The sequence below is a fragment of the Anopheles funestus genome, chromosome 2RL (genome assembly GCF_943734845.2).
Source record: "Anopheles funestus chromosome 2RL, idAnoFuneDA-416_04, whole genome shotgun sequence".
In the NCBI taxonomy this organism is placed as follows: Eukaryota; Metazoa; Arthropoda; class Insecta; order Diptera; family Culicidae; genus Anopheles; species Anopheles funestus.
In genome coordinates this window covers 27,001,757-27,020,712 of record NC_064598.1, presented here as the reverse complement: position 1 = coordinate 27,020,712, position 18,956 = coordinate 27,001,757, and the positions used below count along the sequence as shown (strand labels likewise).

Genomic DNA, 18,956 nt, shown 5'->3' with positions numbered 1-18,956 from the left:
AAGTGGTGACCGGGGAAGGAGGGAAGGAGATGGTGGATTCAAACCGAAATGGCTCCCGAAGATGTTTTGTGTACGACGGTGACGATGACGTCGTACACTTCTGTCCCCACCTTCAATACACTGGCGCAGCATCCAAAACCCACATTCTGTTTCGGTCGCACAAACAACCAAACGCTCTGGGCGCAGTACACATTGTTATCGTTTGATAGCATCGGTTGATTATGATTGATGGATGGATCACTTTCGCTGCCATTGACGTGCGTTGTTTCATTTTTTATCACCTCCTTTTCATCCTTTTTTTTTTGGGGATGGGACTCTTTAACCCCACAAAATCTAAAGGTCCTTTAAGGCGACGTTCTTATTTATAGGCTCTTAAGGCGTTGCCAGCAAATGAACACCCCAAAAAAAAATGGAACCATGTGCCAGGACAGAATTTACAATCTGCTACAGAGAGGGTCTTGATGTTTTTGTTTACATTTGGTGAAAATAATATCACGACAAGCCATTTTTAGCCGCACCGCCAAAGTCTGTTTCGCAAGCTCATCGTGAGAAAATGTTTACGCCTAAATGTATGCAATGCTTAAAAGTGGGTGCGGATGTGGAAACCTTTGCGCGGGAAATATTATCGAAGCGGAAATTTATTTTACAAACCTACAAAATGGAGCATCCTAACCATAGATTACGATTACATAAAGGGCGATTTAATCGAAAAAAAATACAAAGTAATTAAAACATTTCTTTAAGTAAATCTATTTGGAAAAGTTTGAAACAAAATTCATGTCTCAGAATCATCCATGTGAATATTGGAACTATATTCAACGCAGAATATTTTGCCACAAATTTTGTTATAAGCAGGTAACTAAATTAATAAATAATAAACAAAAAACAATAAATTAATTTTTCCTTAATACCCTAATAAGCTTTAACGTGGAGTGCACCATGTAAAACAAAAATCCTTCGTAAATATTTCAATCATAATTCCATTCCAGAATGCATCTCTCCAGCAACACAATGGTGCATCCTGCTACCAAAAACTACCATTCATTACATCACTTTGGAAGGTAAAAAGATTTGCTACTTACAAAACAATGCGTTCTGCAAAACACGTTCCTCCATCATCATTACCAATCTGCAGTGGTAAAGGTACCTTTCTGTTACGTTCTGCTGATGCTTGAAATATTCTCCACCCGTAGCACGAACACTAACGCTTGGTTGTACTTTTACACAACTTAGTACTTGTTCGCCATTTTCTGTTCGCCTAACTATAAAACATCATTCATCGTGCTGCAACGTAGTAGTACTGCCGGGTGTTGTGATTCTTACCAAAAACTATTCTTCCTTTTCGGAGTGAAATGAAGAGAGAGAGAGAGACAAAAAAACTACATCACTATTCGAACGTAACGCATGGTTACAAAAAGTTTATCAATTTCGCGGTATTTGCGCTTCTTGTACGGGCGCAGACCCCCAGGTGGGTTCCATTTTGCCATCTTCCATCTCTGCCCGACGACGTTTTGTGTCGTTTATCAAAAGCGTCTGGAGGTAGAAGTGGTGGTGCACTTGCACTTTTTTAAAATTCATGAAAGAATATTCTTTTTTCGGGGTACCATACTGGTTGCACTTTGCGGGATGCATTTCGCGTGCAGAGAAACTGTGGCCCGTACAACGTTTCTATGAAAGAGTGTGTTTTTGCATGTGTTTGAGCTGATCGTACGTAGGTAGCATTATAAATTGCATACCAGTTGTTACATTGCTTTTAATGGGATTTACAACCATGTTATGATTTGGATACTTGCAGCAGAAAAAAATGGAATCTTTTCTTTCCACTGCAAAACAAATGACAGCCACTTTAAAGAGCCACTTGTTGCCACATCACAACAGTACGAAAACTGATGGGAAAATTTATCAACCAACAAATTCCCCTGCTGTACAATGTTTGCACATAATATCAGTCTTATAATGGGCGCAGAGCAATAGCTGAGTATACCTCTGCCCATCCAATATCCGGACATCCATTCTATCAAAGCGACCGTTTCCAATTAAAACGTACCTAGAAGTAATTTGATTCGAAACTCTATATCACCCTTTCGATCGGACCTCGAACACACTCCCGACCACGCTCGGTACCATCATTACAATTTAATAGCCAATTTAGCACACATACATACCGATCGGTTACTTTTCAAGTTGTGCAGAATGGCTATAGACTGATCGACCCAGTGCTGCGGTGCGGTGCCACTATTCCCAGGTCGAACGGTCAAGCTCTAGGAAGAAGAGATTTAGTAAAAACTTTCCTCCGTATCACCTCATATTGTTTGCAACCACCGTGTGCCATCAAATAGTCGGTTGAACTACTGATATAATATATTGGAACTTACCACTTTTTTCCTTCTTCTTTCCTTAGGTTTGGATCCATTTTTTGTATGTTGTCCTATACCCTCAGGTTCGCTTTCAAAACGTCGTCCAATGATTGTTAATTCAATGCACATAATCTGTAAACTTTCCATCCCATTCGCCTTCCCGGCAAGGGTGGAAAGTAATAGTTACCACACACACCCCGGTCGGAAAAACGCCCTCTCATGGTCAGCCTCGCGTTGAACGAGGTAAAGGGTTCTATTTCTCCCAACACGACCTGATTGTAGATTCAGCGAAGCCCGCTCGTACGAAAGTTTGCGACTTACGGAGAATGTTTTCTCCCGGCACCGGAAACTTGGATCACTTACTCACCAACCCTGCCGACAATTGGGTTACCCGGTTGGATCACACGTCCACCCGATAGATACAGTGCCGTGGAAGCACTGATGGGGAGCCTTTTTAGATACCAGTTGATTCCCTTTACGTAACGTTAGCCCCGAGCGGGAAGGACGCTCATATCCTGCGTTCTGTTTCTTCCACATCCTTACGTGATAGGGGCCTTATGTGTATGTGTAACATTACACTGAAACTTTTGCGAACTTTCGAACTAACGGATACGGATGGAAGCCAACAAGTGAGCTCACCGCACAGACGGCGATGCAGGAAGTGGATCGATGGGTGCAGGTGGAACCAGAAGCCAGAAGCCCAAACAAACATAGATTTCCTTCGAGTGCAATTCATTTTACTTTCGCTCCCACAAGACTTCCGGCCCAGTGTGCACCCTGGGTGGAATATTTCTACCGACCGAAGATGTGGTGCACGAATGCACCAAGAAGATGGCAATTTGGTCTACTATCAGTACGTACGTTCACTGCCGACCCTACCACTCTGGTCGGGTTGATAGCAAAAGGCCCATGCGAAGGTACAGCATGAGCTAAGAATTCCCAATGCCCCGAAGGATCTTCAGACGGATGCGCTGCTGAGAAGGGACGAAGCGATTGCATTTCATCGATGCATCATCAATCCGCACTTTGGAAACTGGTGTATGCACCACCGACCCAACATCCCGGTTAGGCGTTGGAAAGAGCGTTGGTACCATCAAACTTATTTTTAAACATAGCGCCAACAAACGGGGGTTTGAGCAAGTTTCAATGGAATTTGGATCAAATGTACGATGTTTGCAGTTTTGCATCGCATTGATCTTTACCGCTGTGATCGTTGATTGACAAAATTGAGCAAAAATTGAGAAAGCATGAGAAATGTTTTTATGTTACCAACTCAAACGCTGGTGCATCTCAGCGTTTTAACAATTGGAACATCCATTAGTGTATTTTGATGTCTCTCAAGTGTTTTTTGAGACATATCAGTAAGATGAATATGTTAACCACGGAAGCGGAATGGACTTTTATCGAGAATAGACAAAAATCCTCGGTGAAATATTATTCGATGCAACACTTACTTTTTAGGCATTACCTTGAAGAAATATCTATAAAGCGGAAATAGAACTCTTGGACTAATGTGTATGATGATAAAGGAATTTGACGATCCCATGTTCTAAGAACCCCGAAAAACTCCAGTATACATAGGCTAATTTTAGCTTAGAACTGCTAAGCAAGCGCTATATGCTTAGTAATTGTCGCGTTTGCGAACGCGACAAAAGTAGCTCAATTTTCCAAAATAATTTTGCGATTCTGGTGCGACTTCAAGGCTGTCAAAATTAGAAAATTTTCAAATTTAAAGATTTTTTTTATTTTTTTTTAATTAAAGCAGTACATGAGTGAAAAGAAACTTATTTCAACAAACTCGCATTAAAATACATCAATTTTTAAATTTTGTTACATTTCCCAGAAAAAGCTAAGGCAACAGCCTTAGGAGATTTTAAAAATTTATAGAATTGTTTTTATCTTTTTATTATTTTTTATTCTTTATTTTATTTAAAGCATTATTTGAGGGAAAAGAAACTTATTTCAACAAATTCACATTAAAATAAATCAATTTATAAAATTTTGCAAAATTGCTCAAAAAAAAGCTAAGTCTATAGCCTTGGGAAATTTTCAAATTTTTAGATTTTTTTTAATTTTTTGGTTAGTTTTTATTCTTTTTTTTATTTAAAGCATTAATTGAGTGAAACGAAACTCATTCAATCTATTCGCATTGTAATAAATTAATTAATAAAATTTTTCTAAAATTTTCCAAAAAAAAGCTAAGGCTATAGCCTTAGGAAATTTTCCAATTTTAAGAATTTTTTTAATTTTTTTATTAGTTTTTAAGAGATTGGCAAATTTATAGAATTTTATGGGAAATGTCCGCGAGGTGAGATTTTCTCCGAATTTAAAACCACTTTCTGTTTTAAAAATAGTTTCTACATTCACAATAATTATATACAACACGTACGTGCTTTTGAAAATAAAAAGGCACTGGATTATTTTAAAATTTTGAATATTTAATGACACTTAACATTTCTCATTTTTGAATTTGTATTTGTTTGCCTTGTTATTCCCAGCAAAATCGAGCTAACCTGGCCGCCATTACAGAAAACTGTCATAGCGTCAAGTCTCGCTTCAAATAGCGATTTTTCGCTGAAAATACACATGTAGCGACTTTTCGCAATTTTTTTATATGGAGTTTTGCAAAAATTTTCTGCATTGCGTTCGCAAACGCGACAATTGCTAAGCGTTTAGTAATGGGGTTAGACTAGGAATTACACGTGGTACCTATGAGTGTAATGGTTAGATTCAACGGAATGATATTATTTAACCATATTAGAATTCAACAATACTAAACAAAACTTCTAAGCGATTTTTATTTGATAAAAACACGAAAATATTCTTCTCATAGTAAATCGTGATAAGAAGATCAAATAAACAGAAATTTAAACCTTTTACAAAAACTGTTACAAAGACATTGTCTTTCTCGCTCCCTTACTTTACTTTACATTCTCAAGATACTACTGTCCCACAACTGTCTCTAACACCATTACCTGCTACTGATTCCTTTGCTTTGCTCCGGTTCCGTACGATGCATCCACACCGATAGAACGTACCTTCCGTCGACGACCAATGGTGAAAAGAAAAACTATTGGAAACATAAAACACAAAGATCGAGAAAAATAATAGCAACAACAACAACAACAAAAAAGCACCAGATCGAATTTATGGAACCACGGGGCGTGCATTAAAAGTGCACTAGACAGAAATTTATCGACCGCAATTTTGTTCGTTCCATTGCTTCTGTTACCAGCAGGATACTCGGCATGATTGTAAGGAATATTGTTCCTTCCATTTTCGTTCCTTTTGCCTCCCACATCGGTTGCAGCTTCTTTGTGAAGCATCCTATCGAACGAACGTATAAACCCGCATACAGCCAAACATTCGCTTCCTCATGCTGAATCTTGAACGCGCGTGAAAAACGCATCAATGCAGTGTCCCCGGTGACACGAACGACAACGGTGTAGCACTTTGTGAAGCACTTTTCCCTTAGAAAGCGTTGTTGGTGGAAAACTTCTTCGTTTTGCAGCACTTCTGGTTGGGAGCCTTCTGCCGTCCTGATCACAGTTGCGTCTATTTAGGGGGGAGATGAATGTTTTCCATACACCAATGTCGGGAAAACTTTCCCAGCTGCATAACGTATCAGCTTAACCCATCCTCTTGCGTCGTCGTCGTCGTCGTGATACATTTTGTACCAGCAGGCTTACTGGAATTGCTGTCCCGTCGGTACGCCAGATGCTGCTAGCACCCGGTAAAATCGATTGCCACCAAAAATCTTCTGCACCAAAACAACCCCAACACAGCTCAACTGTATAATCTAACCAACCACCTCGGTGAAAACCTTTTCCCATCTATCAAGGCTACTCGTTCTCCCATGCCTGGGACGCCTGGTCAAATTGTCCAATGACACGTCCGTCAGTGTGAGCAACACGCTGTCTTAAGTTTTAATTAGTTTCGAGCTACTGTTTATGACTTTTGGAAGTTGTAAACCAGAGACTTGCTTCCACCAAACAAGTGAGGGGAGAAACACTCCGTGGTATATGATTGATCTTTAGCGATAGAACTTACGCCCGGTGATAAATAGCAAGAAAAGTTCGTTTTTATTAGCATGAAATTGGAATTTCGGATCCTGATGCACCGTTCAGCCTTCATCGATTAATATGCATAAGTTTAGTCAACCACTAAATATAGTAAAAGATTCTTCTATATCACTTCTTTGAAAGTAATTAAATTTCTTCGTTTTCCCAAAACTCAACCCACCAATTTTAATCATATTAAAATAATATTAAGCAACATATTTCGTGTGCAGATAATGTAGAAGAAAATAAGACTAATAGTAAAACTATTTCCAAGCTGCATAGAGGTTGAGTTGGACAGTCAGCCTTTGTGCTACGGGGGGACGATCGGAATGGGAATTGATATACAGGGATCAATTCCCATTCCGATCGTCCCCCCGTAGCACAAAGGCTGACTATCTCACTAAACGGGTAAATAAGGTCAAGGAAAATTAGAAATGGCAGGACAAGACCTCTCTTGAGGGTGTCATACAACAAAAGAAGAAGAAGAAGACTTTCCAAAACGACAAATTACTACAAATTTGTTTCATTTAATCTTAATTCCCGCACACGTTTGTAATGAAACACATTTACAATCGTACCATTTTACCGAAACCTCCATACGAGTTCGATTTCTTCTTGCTTTATTTTTCACCATTCACAACTAACCTGTCATGCCCTTGAAGTGGCCAGGCAAGTAGCGAAAAAACAAAGGAAGAAGAAATAAAAACCGCGACCCGTTTTGCTAAAGTATTGTCCGGTGCTAGTGTACGTGACATTCGTTATCCGTTCCAGAAAAGGTTTTACGATGTGATGACACTTTTCTTTACCAATTTCCTTTCCTCTCTCTCTCTCTCTCTCTGTGTCTCCTTTCTCGCTATATTTATCTATCTATCTGCCAAACAAAAAACCATCTTCTGATTACCAAAAGCAAGAAAAGAACGAACCGGTTTACCTGGCCACCCGAATGGTATCTTTTATTTTCCCCTTAAGCATTGTTTTACAGCGACTATTTCAAACCTGCTTTTGTTCGATTGTTGTGTTGAGCTGTTTTTTTTTGGGTAGAGGAAAAAAAAACTTTGCACTTTTTAGAAAATGCTCACAACACAAAACACGTACGTACTGATTCGTTGCTGTATGGCACGTAAAGACATGAAGACATGAGGCCCTGGCGTAACACAATTTTTGGTTAAAAATGGTACAAAGCCCGGTGTCATGTTGCACCATTCCATTCGAGAGAACACTTCACTCGTTTCGCTGCAAGGATGTTTAAGTGTTTTGCAGGAAGTTAAAACTGTGCACAAGTGCAAATTGACACTGAAAAGTGGTCGAAAATAAAAAGATATTCTACTCATTCGAAATATACTATTCAATTTGTTGTTTTAAAGGGCAATCCAATTCCAATTTTACAAGGTTTTCCAAATAGGACAATTACTATCATTTTTATTATTATCATGTTATGTTTCTACCGTACATTGTTCTGTATACAAATTTCGTCTATATCTTCACCACGTACAGCACAACAATGCAATTAACAACAACGTTCACTTCCAATTGGAACTTGCGCGACTCCGTGCCGAAGGATGCACTTTATCAAACACCAAAAAGTTGCATCTAAACGATAAAGCTACCACCAGCGTCATAGGAACCGCTTGAACGATGGCAAGATTACAAATACGATTATACTCAACCAACTCCCAAAGCCCGCATTTCAGCACAAAACGTGCAGACAGCAGCCTTTCGTAAACTAACTTCCCGTGTGTCACCGACCGTCCCCAAAAGCACACGCACATACAGACCACCCAAACAGCTCACGGTCGCACACGTCTTGGAAACAATTAAATTGACTGCCTGCCTAGCTAACTGACGGCAGTTACTGTGTAAGTTTCGAAACTGGCTGCTCCGGACGCAATAGGATACGTCTTAAGCCGCGTCTGCTACCGTCTCGTAAGGAATGTGACGCCAAAGTCAAACAGGTCCCATCGTTCTGGTGCCACCAAAAACGGCACACCGTAAGGAAAGTTTCCATGAGTCTTTTGCTGCACGATGCACCGACTGCATTCCACATAATCTCCAGTGTGGTTGATACTGGTGGCGTAAAACTTTCTTTGCAGCAAAGACATTATTATTCATTCCCCTAACTGGCGGTAAAATCGGTTAAGATTAAACGATCTCATAAATTCTATCCCCCGTGCAGTGATGGTAGAAGTTTGTTTTTTTCTTTTTTTGGGGAAAGAAATTAATGTACCATAGAAAAACTGTTGGCGCAAAACCAGTAGTTAAACGCGTAATGCTGTTTTCGCGCAAATGTTTCCAACGGTGGAAAGTTTTACATTTATAATTCAAATAGTTTACTTCAAGAAATTTATCTTGTTTTTAAGAGTTTTAAAGCGGGTTTTAATTGTTTTCCAATGGCAAAATATATCAAAAGAAAGATTTTAATATTTTTTTTCAGAAAGGTGTGTTTATGATAAACCCATCTACATAGGGGCTCACGAGGATATCTTGGCGGGTACTGAGTTCCTCTAAGTTTTGACTGACTTATCCTACGTGACTGAGGTTCCATTTCTGGATGATACGATGCGATCCTACAATTAAACCACCGGGATATTAACTGATATACTAACATTAAATGAATACTAAGTCGATTTACTATTAGACTAGAAATATCATTCGCTCTGAAATGGATGGCGTTACTACCACCAAATTCTGTGCCAATGGCGATTCCATGCTAACCTCAATAGGGCTTCATCGCAGTATAAACAAACGACTTGAGCGCCATCCATTTTAAGGGTGAGAAATTCGTCGTTCGAAACATGTAAAAAAACTACATAATGCACATAAAATTTCTTCAACATTTTTATTCTCATATTCTATACCGATTGAACTTGTTTTAGGTAATATTCTAGAAAAAAAAACATAATTTTAGTTGCAATTTATGAATTTTGTACAAAAATGTCATCCCTCTTACATTAAGTCACCTGGTGATATTTACATTTCCGAAACTTAATTCGTAATATAATTTATTGTAGGTTTATGAAGTCTCCTTTATTCAGAACCAATCACCAATGAAACTAATAGAATATGAAAACGATCAATTTCATAGAAAAAAAACTTTATCCAAAAAGTTTAACTTTATTACACGTTTCATTTAATACATCTTTTTAGTACTAAGAGAAATGTTTCCAAAAATTATCATCCCATAAACGGTAAGTTTTCTCCATTCGGGAAGAGAAAACCTCATTACTGCTCTGATTACGCCTAATTACGACCATACGAGATTCAATAAAAGATACAGATAGGGTTCAATATCACTGACATAGATACGGGAAAACTTTTTCCTCCCAAAATAAAGCATACTCCCCCCCTCCCCGCCACCTTTCCAGCTCGCTATTGATGATGGAAAGCGTCCCATAGACACACGGTAAGTAAGTATCACCCTTTCGGCCAGAAACCGGGACCGTACAATGGTACGCTGTGCATCAATTACGTGTTTGTTGATCAATTGTGTTTACGAATAGAACGTAACCTCCTTCAGTAAACTTGACATCATTACAACTCCCGCGAGGTTTTGTTTGTCCTAGATGCGTGCGTATCCATCCTGATAATAGAAACCAGCCAGCCCCTCTCACGCTAATGGAATTCATCCTTCTCAGCTCAGTTGAAGGACTTTACTTTCCGGACGGTGGACGGAAGCTACACCGCAAAAGCCGTATCCCACCAATTATACCGCTCTCTGTCTCTCTATTACTAAGTATCTCTCAGGGCCGACCGTTCGTCGTTGGTCCAGTACTAGCGATGATCACTGACTGGGCGCCTCCATCCAAACGACTGGGCGCCTCCATCGGTGACGATGCCATTAATAGCTGATCCTTTAATTGATTGTTTTCCGCTGTCAGCTTGCAATTCTCTCGCTGCATCGTTTCTATCTTACGCCGCAGCTCGTCAGTTACCGAAAGCATCTCGCGCTTCCAGCGCTCCTTCAGCTGTTCACTGTTCGCCAGCAGACGCTGCAGGTCTTCCTCTCGGGCACTGCACGCTCTAGAGTGTTTTTTTTTTGCCGCACCGGGGACGGGAAGTGATAATTAGAAATGGAACAAAAAAAAACAAGATAAGAAGAATTTGTAACGATCAAGGCCAAGTGCAGTGGGTTTGTAAGCTTCTACAACGCATCGAGCATCGAGGACGTTAAGGGTTTTGCGTTGCGGATGCATCGTCCCACACTTCCTGCCCAACGTTCACGCAAGGGTCTTCAAGAATGGACGACGATAGATGTAGTGGATGGAACAAAAATGGATAGGGGAACAAAAAACAAGTAAACAATATAAAGTAAGAGATATGTATGCTGCATGCTTCTACGATCGAAACCCGTATCGGACACAGTGAAAAACGAACGCTTACACATACGCCGAGATGCACTCGGTCAGTTCCACATTTAGCACAGACGGGAGTATCTCTTCCCGTACGACACAATGCAAAAGGATGTGTGCCGTTCAGCAAGCGTTACCACAGGACCGTACAATCTCAACAATTGTCGGGAAGATCGCTTTTCGTTTCGATAATTTATATGTGCCTTCCTTATCGGACTTTATTGGCCTTTGCGGAAAGGAAATGGTACTAGAGGCAGGAGTTATGGCAAACTTCGTTTCTTGCAAACAACTGTATTTGCTTTTAATTATCATTCGTACTGTTTTATGGGTAATAATTCGAACGTGTAATAAATACATGATTGTTTCTGTGCATTACATCGAGGGCGAACGATGTAATTGAATGAGGTTTTTTTTCAATCATATTTTATTACCATTTGAACTTGAGGAGTTATTTGATCCAGGGGAGCTATATCAACACAAGATAGAAAGTGTAAAAATAAAGTTTTAAATTGCTTTGAAATTTGTTTTAATATTAAAATTACTAAACCAGTCATTAGTAACGATCGAATTAATATGCAAAATCAAACACGTAATAAAACTTTTGATTTTTTATTCTAATAATAATTTCTTAAATTACTTGATTCTAGAGTTTAAAGAGCATTTAACTTAATGAAACCAGTGTATTAAAAATGATAATTAGCAAAATAAATAAATTTTATACAAATTATTAATAAAAAACTATTTACAAAACATTCAACTACTGATCAAAGTTCTGCATCGCTTCGCGTAAAGATTCGCTTCTTCCATATTGACGATAATTTAGTTTCCTTTCCCTCCTCAAACCATCGTGAGCATCGTACTGCTTCGAGAACCAATCGGAACTAACCACAAATCAGTGCTTGGTAGCGAAAAATTCCACATTCCATTTCGAGCACACTCCATTCACTCTAGATTTGCTCATTAATAAACGATAATGGAAAATATGAGGTAACGGTACCAAAAGCAGGAACGACAATTCCATCCTCCAACACAAACCTCGCTGGTTCGTGTGTTTGCGATGGAAAATCGAGCAAAAAAATGCAGCGAACACCAATTTCCTCTTCCACTTCCACTTACCGATTTGTTTCCTTCTCTTTGGCCATCGTTTTTTGAAGTGCTTCCAGCTTGAGTTCCATTTCGATCTGCAAAATAAAATCGAGATGTAGTTGCGTTTTTTTCTTTTTTAATAAAAATAAAACTCCCTACAAATTCAACGACACCCCCACCGGTGTGTCGGTAGTCTAGAATTGCTTTCCGTTATTACGGTACCATAAGCATTTGGGAAGATGCATAAGCTCTACTCAGCATTATCGCACCGATCTGCATATCGGTGGTATTGCCCGATATTGCTTACTGGTGGAGGTGAACAGAAGACGAAAAAAAAACCGGGAAATTCCACTCACAAATGCTAGAGGAAATGCGACACAATAACGGTCAGCCTTGAATATATCTACCAGAAGCTTTCTCTTACAATCATCTTTGAAGCTGCCCGCAGATCGGTGTCGAGATTTTGGTTCGTTTTTAGCAACGTACGGAACTTTTCCTCCACGGTACGGGCCCTTGTTTCGGCCTGGCCGGTCCGTTGTGTCTGTACCTCCAGTGCGTTCCGGGTTTGATCAAGCGTTTGCTCCAGTTCGCTTATTCGCCGCTCGTACCCGCTCCGTAGTCCACCGAGCTCGTGTTCCACCTTGCGTGCCGCTTCCTCCATTACCTGGCCGATGGTCGAGGCCAGAAAGTCACATTCTTCGCGAGCATCCTGCTCACGCCGTACGATACAATTTTTCTCCTCGATCGCACTGTCCGCCAGCTGGAGTGCTTCCTGGACCTTGGCGAGGGCAAGATTTTCACGGCTCATGTGCTGCCGGGCCAGTGCGGCAGCCGTATCGAGCAGCGTCTCCAGCTCGGACTTATCCCGCATCGTACGGTCGAGATTGGTGCGCAGCTGACACTCGCTTGTCCGCAGCTCGTCGATTGCCTTCGTTAGCGCTTCCGTTTCTCGCTGTTGCGCTGCACGCCAAGGGGTGTGAAAATTCCGCATCCAGTGTGATTTGAATAAACACACAAACGCCAACAATACCAAGAGAGAGAGAGAGAGAGAGAGAGAGAAAGAGAGAGATAGAGAGGAAATCACCATTCCCCAAAAAAACAGTGGAAAAGAAGGAAAAATGAAAAGTGACGTTAGCGGTGAACAAGAACAGTTTACGGTGCAAATCCCCGGGAATGACAGCAGCTCTTACGGCTTGTGTCATGCCGTAACCGGATCGCAAACTCTAATCCCCGTCCCGCGATGGTTGCCGTCGCACATCATTTACATACGGATCCCACTCCCCCATTTTCCTCCCCTTCAACATACCTACCTTGCACGTCTTCCTGCAAAACCTTCACCCGTTCCGTTGCCGCCTGCTGTTCACGCTGCAGGTGTCGGTTTTCGGCAATTTTTTCATCCAAAGCCGCCCGAACGCCCGTCAGATTTTGTTCCAGCAGCTGTACGGCTGCCGCGTACTGTTGCCGTGCGTCAAGCACACCTTTAGGCTGCTTCAGCTGCCTTCGGTACTCGTGAATTTCGAGCTCCAATATACGGATGGTACGCTGAGAGCTTTGCCACAGCTTCTCGAATGTTTCTTTTTCCTGTTTTTGCATTGATAGCGATTGCGAGCAGAGGGTGAAAAAAAAGAGCCATGAACCAATCCCGAATGTTTATGTTGAACAGTACGGGTATATGCATTTATATTGATACCGGAGCACCACGTAAAGCCACCAAGGAAACGAACCTCTTTGATCAGCTGTATTTGATTCTGCTGGTTCCGGATCACTTCATCGCTGACACGTTTGTAATCCGGTTCGGTAACCGGTTCCGTGTCGTGGCCGTACACCGGACCTAATGCTTCAAGCTGCTTCTGCAGATCCGTACGGATCCGTTCGTGTTCGTGACGATGGGAACGTACCTCCTGTTCGATGCTGCGATAAAGTTCGTTAAATTGTGTCAGTAAATCACATTTTTCACCACTTCTTTTTGTGTGTGGTGCGGGAATCGCAACCGACATTACAGAACAAAAGACACCCAATCGGTGGTATGATAATATTGGTATTTTTTTTATTTAAGTTTTAATTTATTAATGAAATATTTCTTTAAAAAAAGCACCACCATCACGGAATATCAAACTTGCACTGAGAGCATCGTATGCTCAATTTCGCTTTTTTTGTTTGTGTTTCTACAAACGTCACCATGGCAACGGAAGCATGTTCGTTTAGCGACGGTTGCTAAGCGCCGTGCTACAAACAGTTTCGCTACTACGCGTTTGACAGCAGGTAAAAGCCAACCCTTTTTCGTTCATATAACGTCAAACCGATAGCCCTATTGACAGCTGGCAAAAGCGTACGCGTCCAACAGATTATAGCGACAGAGGATTAACACCACAGGTAACTTCACACGCACCTTCTGCAAAACAACAATCCTTCAGTACCTTTTTTTCGTCGTAGACCATTTTGCGGGCCATCTATCTACCTTACGCGGACGTACGGAACAACACAACGATGCCTATTTTTCAAAAGAAATTTGCACCGAAAGTTGCACCACCACGCAGCCAGCGCCTAAACATTGGCTGTCCACCGCCGGCCGAAGATTTGGACGATTTCCGTACCATTACGCTGAATCTGGTCGATAAGCAGCTCTGCTTCATCGATGGCGTCTGGCTGAATGGGTTGAAGCCGGGCGGCTCAACATCGTCCGGGCCTGGCGTCAACCTGACGGACGATTTGCTGCGCATGAAGCGGCGTATGAAAACGCTCGAACAGGAGAACAACATGCTGCAGGTGAAGCTCGACGTCCTGGTCGATCTGCTGACGGAGAATGTGATCGAGCTGAATGAGATTAAAACCCACTGAGTGGAACGATACGATGAGTGATGCGTTTTTTTTTTAATTGATGGACACGTTTTTTAACGCTACGCGTGAAATCCTTTTTTCGAATTAATTTGGAATAGGTTTGTGCCTACATTTTTTTAAAAGCATATTATTTTTTTTCAATAATGCAATATATGGTAGTTTAATAAAACGAAAAATATCCTTTACATACATATTTTTAAACTGGAAATTAAGTACTATTTTCGTCTAGCCTTAACAACCTTAGCGATCATGATTTGATTCCCGGTGCTGTCGTGTGGAATAGACGCCGTTTATCACATATACCACCGGGCGCCTCCACTAGGTACTAATAATTAATTTATAAGAATTTTCTTACGTTGATTATCCGCATGGTGAAAGGGAACTTTTCGCGTACTTTCTTACCAGGAGCTGGTTAAACGGAATCGTTTTAACAAGACCATGAGTTAACATGAACAAAACTCAGGCTATGGATATTGGGCACATCACGCAGTGCAATAAAATATGTGTTTCTTGGTGGTAAATTTTTTTTTCGTTTTTTTTTTTTTGACGCACTGCCCGCACTTGTTGAAGCAAACTTACTGGCAACACCTGTCGAAAACCCCAACAAAACATAAACAAAAACTAAACCAACCCGTATATTCACAAACTTTTACGATGGCATTCATCCATTGCACCGAATAAAATAAAATAAAAATTCATTGTGAGAAATCTTTTTCTAAAAATCTAAAAATTCTAGTAAATCGGACAATAACGAGAAATAATGTATAAACACACCAATATAACGGAAATATTATAAGCAAAGCTTAAACGTTGTACGAAGCTGAAAAAATTTTGAAATATACACTTAACTACGCATCACATTTCATTATCCCAAAAACAGTAAATCGTTTGCTGAACAATGAATAAAATGCTAATCGCTCCGTTAGCCTTCAAAACCATTCAAAATCGGTTGATTAACAAACCATAAAAATGATCGGAACTTTGGAATTGGTTTGCTTTTACCAAAACGGTACGTTTGTAATTCGCTTTCCGTGAAGCTTTCATGCCTGCATTGTACAGCAGGGTGTCCATTACATTCTACCTCCGTGTTTTTTCAGCTTGTTCCTTGCTCACTTTCACTTCACTAAATAAAAAAAAGTAGCAAATGGCAGAACCGTTCTGGCCATCATTCCCATCCAGCTTCATGCTACCATTGCAAACAGCCACAAAATGGAGGCTGTATGTTAATATAAAAAAAGACAACCAACACAAACATCTCACCATACGACTACGAAAAATGAATCTCAAGCAAATACCAAAACAAAAAAACTAACAACCTACCGGAATGAAGCTTCCGGTGGTAGAAAGAATGGCATTTTAGCAAAAATGTTCCCACAACACCGTATACATTGTAACGAGTGGTCACAAAAACAAGGAACGAAAAACAAAATCAGACGTAAACCATGGTCGAAAAAATTTACATTACAGGTCAGAACCACATCAGCCTACGTTTCCCTACGAGACAATCGCGCGTAGGTAAACGAGACCTGCACCGGATTCGCAAATTCGCTACCAGTACGGTCAGTTCTCATGGCGAACTTTCCTTCCGTCTGTTTCGGTTTTGGGGAGGCGGGAGGTTTGTTGTGTGTACCTTTTAGTATTCAACAGCTTCGAAAACGTTTCGCGAATGAAAGCAATCCCACACCCACAGTCCGACCGGGTTTCGTTGATTTCCGAAGAAAACTATTAGCGTTTTACAAAAAAAAGGATACAACCCAATAGGGATATGGGAAAGACCACACGTAGCTTTTGCCACAATGAGTTCTTGTTCATATGTGTTTGGAATGATGGGTTTCGTTTAAATGTTTTTACATATCTTTTTGACTGGACTTTTACTGTAACAATAAGTACTTTTTTGTATATTTTCATTCACTTTCTCGCTTTGGTTAAAATAAAAAGGAATCCAAATAAATATACTTCTTCCACAATAAACAGTTACCAACTAAACAGAACAGACAAGGCAGACACTACCCCCCTACACACATATTCTATCCGATAACCAACTGATGATGATGATGATGATGATGATGATGTAATTCTGACCGGCCACCCAGTCCAGCTAAAGCTTTCCCCTTTTTGCACCAGCACCGTATACGGTCCGATGGGAATGATTTTATTAGCCGGCCAACTACTAAAAGATTTCTAATGCTCCCGGCATTTTGCTTGGGTACGATCGATTCGATCGTTCCCAATTCAACCGCTACGCTACGCACACGGTAAGGATATTGGGAAGATTTGTTCGATTTCCCACCCGATAAATTGCAATTTCCAAAGCCACAGGTTCATTTTCGTTAGCGTTTGCTGTACGTATGTACCTACGCAAAACTCAATTCCACCGTGGCAGGAAAAGATGCTACCGGGAAAGCAATTATGTATGAGACGAGATGACTGCTTTTGCTGGGCATCATACTTGTGCGGTGGGTAAAGCTTCCTTTAAATTAAGCATCGTTCTTTAACGGAAGCTAGTGAGTGGATTGGAACTAGCGTGCTATTCTAGCATAAAATATTGGGTTGGGGAAATAAAAGATATTTCCAATTTTCTATCGGTTTAGTAATCAATATGTTGAACCAATAGTGATACCTTTAACCGTGAATGGCTTCATTTTATGAATACTATATCGATAATGTCGTATTTTTTATATTCAATATATGGAGCACTGACAATGGACTTCAATAATAATATGATTTATCATTGTTCAATTCGTCTCATTAAGTATCATGTATCTCTGTTAAATAATAAGACACTTTGGATTGGAGATGAGCAATCGAAATCGCAAACGAAATCCAAAACTAACGGGAAAACATGCAAGCATGATTTGTGCATTTGGTGGGACTGGAAAGAAATCGTTTATCATGAGTTACTTTCATAAGATCGGTCATTAAATGCGAATTCATTCTGCAATTAGGTATGCCGTTTTAAGCTAGTCAGCGACCAAACACGGTGAGGTTTGATTAAAAAGTGTTTTAACAGGACAATACATTGTACAATGTAGACCTCTGTAGGAATTCTCCAAAACGGCGCGAACTTGGTTGAAATATAATACAAACATTTCTTCATTGCGAAACTTACTTTTACAGCTCCTCTAAAACGCATTAGTGTTAACACATAAAAAAATTGTGGAAAATCGATCTAAATTCTAAATCGAATCTAAATAACTAAAGTTTCGAACTTTATCCAAAACTGTTGGATTTTTTCTATCAACCTAATAGGTTGCATAAGGTGCAGTTAAATCTTTCGTATAGCTTTGAGTATAACCCAGGCCAATCGCACCAAATTTTACGGTTGTTTGGGAATCTGTTTAGCGTTTTTTTTTTTTTTTGACGATTGAATCGCAATTTCACGCTCCTGACATTGATGTCATCTAAATTGATCTTCAAACAACGTAAAAGACAACTGACTTCCCGGGGATTCGAACCATGTTCGATGTTTGATTTCGTAATCTTCATCCTTCTGATTAATGAGGGTCCTTTTCTCGGTTGACTTGTCGGGCACTGATTGGAAAAGGTTTTTTTATTTGAGTATCTTAAACATTTAAAAAGATCAACATTCAATTTAAATCAATTGTCTATTATTATGCACTGTAAAAAATTTAAACTTTTTTTGTGTTTAAGATGCCTCCAAATTATTTCTCCCTGACCTTACACAAAATGTGTTTCCAACTCACCAATAATTTACAAAATAATGGATGCAATTAAACCAGTTAGAATGATTCGAAAGTCACACAACAAAGTTATCAGAAGTAGAAAGTACGCTCTCGCCATTATTACCTCTCAACGATGGCAGTGAATAGTGCCTTGAGGTTTTCTAATGAAACATCCGACCGGTTTTGCTTGGAGGACTAATTCCACGAACGGTTGTCGCCAAGCGCATACAAAGGACACTGACAGAGCTACCACACCGTTCGAGGATCTTCTTCAAACTGGCGGCAGACATGATGCCGGACCACATCCAACCCACCAGTACAACACTCCCTTCCTTCCCTCCCCCGGCCAAAAAATGCCATCGGTCATCGGACATTTCACCAAAAACCCGTAATCATGCCGATTGTGTGGCGCCGTTGGATCCTCAAGCGAGGGGGGGAAGGCACGCTAAGCTCTTCTATCTTAACCCCATATCAACCTCCCCATGCAATCCGAAAGCGTCCGATAATCAGGGCCACATTCCTTTATCTACCGATGAGCGGTCGTGATAGACAGCGTTGGACGGTTTTTTGTCCCATTCACGGTTC

At 40.4% G+C, this 18,956-nt stretch overlaps 2 protein-coding genes across 4 annotated transcripts; one reads left to right on the top strand and one right to left on the bottom strand.

The window, feature by feature from the left end:
* Nucleotides 1-9,509: 9,509 nt before the first annotated feature.
* LOC125765316 (sodium channel and clathrin linker 1-like) lies at nucleotides 9,510-13,961 on the bottom strand. 3 transcript variants are annotated; one of them, XM_049430325.1, is made up of 5 exons: nucleotides 13,575-13,961; nucleotides 13,161-13,431; nucleotides 12,275-12,810; nucleotides 11,881-11,945; nucleotides 9,510-10,435 (listed from the first exon to the last, which is right to left on the bottom strand). In XM_049430325.1, the coding sequence occupies exons 1-5, from the start codon at nucleotides 13,845-13,847 to the stop codon at nucleotides 10,156-10,158; spliced, it is 1,425 nt and encodes a 474-aa protein (XP_049286282.1). In that variant the 5' UTR covers nucleotides 13,848-13,961; the 3' UTR covers nucleotides 9,510-10,155. The 3 variants fall into 3 exon arrangements, with proteins under 3 accessions (XP_049286282.1, XP_049286283.1, XP_049286284.1); XM_049430326.1 differs by having other exon boundaries at nucleotides 12,398-12,810; XM_049430327.1 differs by lacking the exon at nucleotides 9,510-10,435 and adding an exon at nucleotides 11,448-11,711.
* Nucleotides 13,962-14,120: 159 nt separating this feature from the next.
* Nucleotides 14,121-14,705, top strand: LOC125765352 (protein chibby homolog 1). Its single transcript, XM_049430376.1, has 2 exons — nucleotides 14,121-14,223; nucleotides 14,284-14,705. The coding sequence occupies exon 2, from the start codon at nucleotides 14,338-14,340 to the stop codon at nucleotides 14,686-14,688; it is 351 nt and encodes a 116-aa protein (XP_049286333.1). The 5' UTR covers nucleotides 14,121-14,223; nucleotides 14,284-14,337; the 3' UTR covers nucleotides 14,689-14,705.
* The last annotated feature ends 4,251 nt before the right edge of the window (nucleotides 14,706-18,956 follow it).